The sequence below is a fragment of the Rhagoletis pomonella genome, unplaced genomic scaffold, assembly GCF_013731165.1.
Source record: "Rhagoletis pomonella isolate Grant_MI unplaced genomic scaffold, Rhpom_1.0 Rhpom_scaffold_02674, whole genome shotgun sequence".
NCBI classification, from domain to species: Eukaryota; Metazoa; Arthropoda; class Insecta; order Diptera; family Tephritidae; genus Rhagoletis; species Rhagoletis pomonella.
The window spans coordinates 19,916-23,226 of record NW_023461227.1 but is presented as its reverse complement, the minus strand read 5'-3'; the positions used below and the strand labels follow the sequence as shown (position 1 = coordinate 23,226).

At 37.0% G+C, this 3,311-nt stretch overlaps 1 protein-coding gene across 1 annotated transcript; it reads left to right on the top strand.

Annotated features, from left to right (window-relative positions):
* The first annotated feature begins 972 nt into the window (after positions 1 to 972).
* LOC118753620 (odorant receptor 74a-like) lies at positions 973 to 3,027 on the top strand. The gene is made up of 5 exons (XM_036488497.1): positions 973 to 1,774; positions 1,859 to 2,405; positions 2,461 to 2,562; positions 2,653 to 2,835; positions 2,908 to 3,027. The coding sequence occupies exons 1-5, from the start codon at positions 1,410 to 1,412 to the stop codon at positions 2,956 to 2,958; spliced, it is 1,248 nt and encodes a 415-aa protein (XP_036344390.1). The 5' UTR covers positions 973 to 1,409; the 3' UTR covers positions 2,959 to 3,027.
* Positions 3,028 to 3,311: the final 284 nt, after the last annotated feature.

The following is a 3,311-nucleotide window of genomic DNA, read 5'->3' as shown; positions in this document are numbered from 1 at the left end:
GTTTTTTTTTAATTTTTGTTTTCTCTTGGCTTACTTTAATATACGTAGATCTATAATATTTATTTCCAATTTATTTCCGATGCCCTTAACCTCAAGCCACGTTTTTAAGAAGCTTCTTTGATAAATTGATTGATTGGTTTTAGGGCCAATTTCAGATCAGAAAATTAAATGGCATTTATGTAAGTTAATTTTGAATTCAATTTTGAATTCGTATTCAAACTCAGATTTACGTTTTCCTCATTTAAATAGCCAACATTGGGCATTTAAATACGGTTGAAATATTTGATCCGAACACTGCAACAAAGAACGTTCGGAAATGCATGATCAGACTTTTTTTTCGAATAACATAGCAAAAAAAAAAAATTTATCATCAAGTGCACCCTGCGAATTTGCAGCCCTCCTTCCTTCCGAACCCCAGTCGAAAACTTTTGTTTTTTTTCCGCCATTTGTGGGCCATTGACGTTAATATTAGGAAAAGCAGACTAGATTTACTCCGGATTTTGAAAAATTTTGAAATCTACTCCTCTACTTCACTTCATTTCAAATCTACTCCGTTTTTTCACTCATGTTCTGCCCTTCTTAGGCCACCTATTTCACAGTTAACTTACGGGTTTCATTAAAAAAAATTGAAAGTTAGGTTAGTTAAAATATCGCTGATGAAAAGATGTAGAACTTAGCGGATGTAAACTTTACTTTATTTTACTAACTCGTTTAAAAATAAACGTATAAGGAAATTTACATAAAGTAGAAAAGGTTCAGCACCTAATGCTTTTTTAAAAAAAGGCCTGTTAGATATATTCTAGTTTACAGAAAGTATTAAAAACTACCTAAATATGTAAATTTTATCCTTACATTGCCTTGCGTTCTTATTTTGAATTTTTGATTCTCTCAAAAGCGAAAATAAAAAATGCAAATCTGTTACGGAATTTAGTTTTGCTCAGATTTTTTAAACGATTTAGCCCTGAATCGAGTTTCACGGGTGCGAACACTGTTTACCACATTTGTACTATTTTGTAGACCTCAAACCGCGTTGTGGACAGCTATGGTTAGTGATTAACTACAATTTGTGATGGTTTACTTTTTTATTTGGGACATGATCTCTGTTAGCATGATCTAATTGCCGTAAGAAATAATTGAGCAAATCATCGTCTTGTAAATCCCGGCTACGATCAATTGCAATCCCTATGGATATCAGCGTAAGTTTTTTTTATCAAGGGTTCGACGTTTAGCCTCTAGATTTGATTAGGTGTTTGGTACTAGGCGATATGGATAGAATCCGATAATTTTGTAGTATGGTTGAAACAATACACCTTCTTTTTATTTGTAAACCAAAAACTCCATCAATGCAGTGTTAAATTGAATTCAGCAAATATTATCACCTCGGTAACCCAGTTATCAAATCGGCCACTATGCGCTACTTACCCTCAAGCTACCACCGGCCTTTACTGCCAAATGGCCAATATCCTCCCATCGATTGGCAACTATATGGCTATATGGGTGCGTGTTGCTGGCCACCAGCCATAAACATTTCGAAATGGCGTTATATCGTAGATACAGTTATGATAATGTGCCAATTTATATCCGAGTGTTCGGTGCTGTTTGGTGAAATGCAACTCATGTGTGCAAGCCTCGATGACATCAGTTTTGTCTGTGCCATATTGGCGCCATTTCTAATACTTTTCGAAATGATGTTACGCGCCTATAACATAATTTACAAGCGTGCTAGCTTTAGAGTGCATCTAGAAGAATTCTACAAGAAGATCTACATTGAACGGTAATATACACGTTAGACTCTCTGAAGAAAAAAAATCTCTGCAACACTAATACATTTTCTTCTAATACCACGCTTCCTATGCAGTTCTTGGAACCCCGAACTCTTTGAGCAGATACGCCGACAGCAGCTACCCACGAAATATTCCACATCGACATACATTATCACACTTGTGACCTACTTTTATGTACCAATTATGGGTTTGATACATCAACAACGCTTACTACCCTTTCCGGTCATTTATAAATATGATTATAAAGCTACCTTTGTGGGCTATCTTTTATTTCTCGCCATGGCATTGTGGACTGGCTTTGCGGTTGTGGGACCTTTGATAGCCGAGGCCAATATGCTGGCCATGCAGATTTTACATTTGAATGCACGTTATACATTGTTGTTGCGGGATTTGCGCAAAATTTGTCAAAATGCTATAGAGGGGCACGCCATGCACAAGGGCGAGGGGGAAAATGCTACGGTGACCAGCCGCTTTCGCTATGGGTTAATTGATGTCGTTCGCCGCAATGTGGAATTGAATAAATTCGCCGAGTCGCTGCAGGAGCAATACTCCTTTCGTGTTTTTGTAATGATGGCTTTGAGCGCAACGCTGTTGTGCGTATTGGGGTTTCTGACAGCAACGGTGAGTGTTTAAGGGCTGCGAGTGAGTTGGAGTTGTGAGTTATTTGCATTTTCAGATTGGATTGTCAACGGATAATATCAGGTTTGTTACCTGGATAATTGGCAAGGTGATCGAATTGCTAATCTTTGGACGCTTGGGCACAACGCTCTCTACCACGGTAAGTATAGTACTCTAAGCTCAATTTGAGATCTTTGTGAAATTTTCTCTTCTAATTTTTCAACTCAATCATTACTTTTGCTATACTTAGACAAATGAGCTGAGCACTTCTTATTACTCTTGCGGTTGGGAGGATGTCATACTTCACTCCACGGACGCTGTCGAAAATGCAAAGTTAATGAAGCTTATGGCACTGGCAATACATTTGAATAGCAATCCATTTCGATTGAGTGGTCTCGCCTTCTTCTATGTTAACTATGAGGTGGTGGTGTCGGTGAGTTGAAATTGGGCGGGCTGAGCGAAGATTCTTTGTACTAAAAATAATTTTGAAAATCGACTGTTTCAGATTCTAAGAGGCGCAGGTTCTTACTTTACTGTTATTTACGCCTACCGTTAAACTGAACGAGTGACTGAGACAAAGGAGAGAATTACTGATGAGGCTGAGAAAGATGGGCGAAGGAAAAGACAAAAATCTACAGCTTTCGTAGAAATAAGTACATAGTAGAAATTATGAACAAAAAGAAAAAAAAATGTAGCAGGAATGTAGTAGTTATTCATTCGGAAAGAAGTACTAAAGTAGATTTAAATCACACAAGGAGTATAATATAACTAGAAATAGATATATGCACAAAATATGGCAAAGCGGGTAATATTGAGTACGTGACTTATAATTTTGGCAATTTGAATTTAGAAGAATAACGGCTGTCGAATGAAAAAGTAATTAAGTAAGAAATTATTCAAGTTTATTAG

Excerpts from the sequence above, each read along its gene's own strand:
- LOC118753620 (XM_036488497.1), top strand. The coding sequence starts at position 1,410 with ATGCGCTACTTACCCTCAAGCTACCACCGGCCTTTACTGCCAAATGGC. Across the intron at positions 1,775-1,858 it reads AAGAAGATCTACATTGAACG|TTCTTGGAACCCCGAACTCT; the intron begins GTAATATACACG and ends CTTCCTATGCAG. Across the intron at positions 2,406-2,460 it reads TGGGGTTTCTGACAGCAACG|ATTGGATTGTCAACGGATAA; the intron begins GTGAGTGTTTAA and ends TTGCATTTTCAG.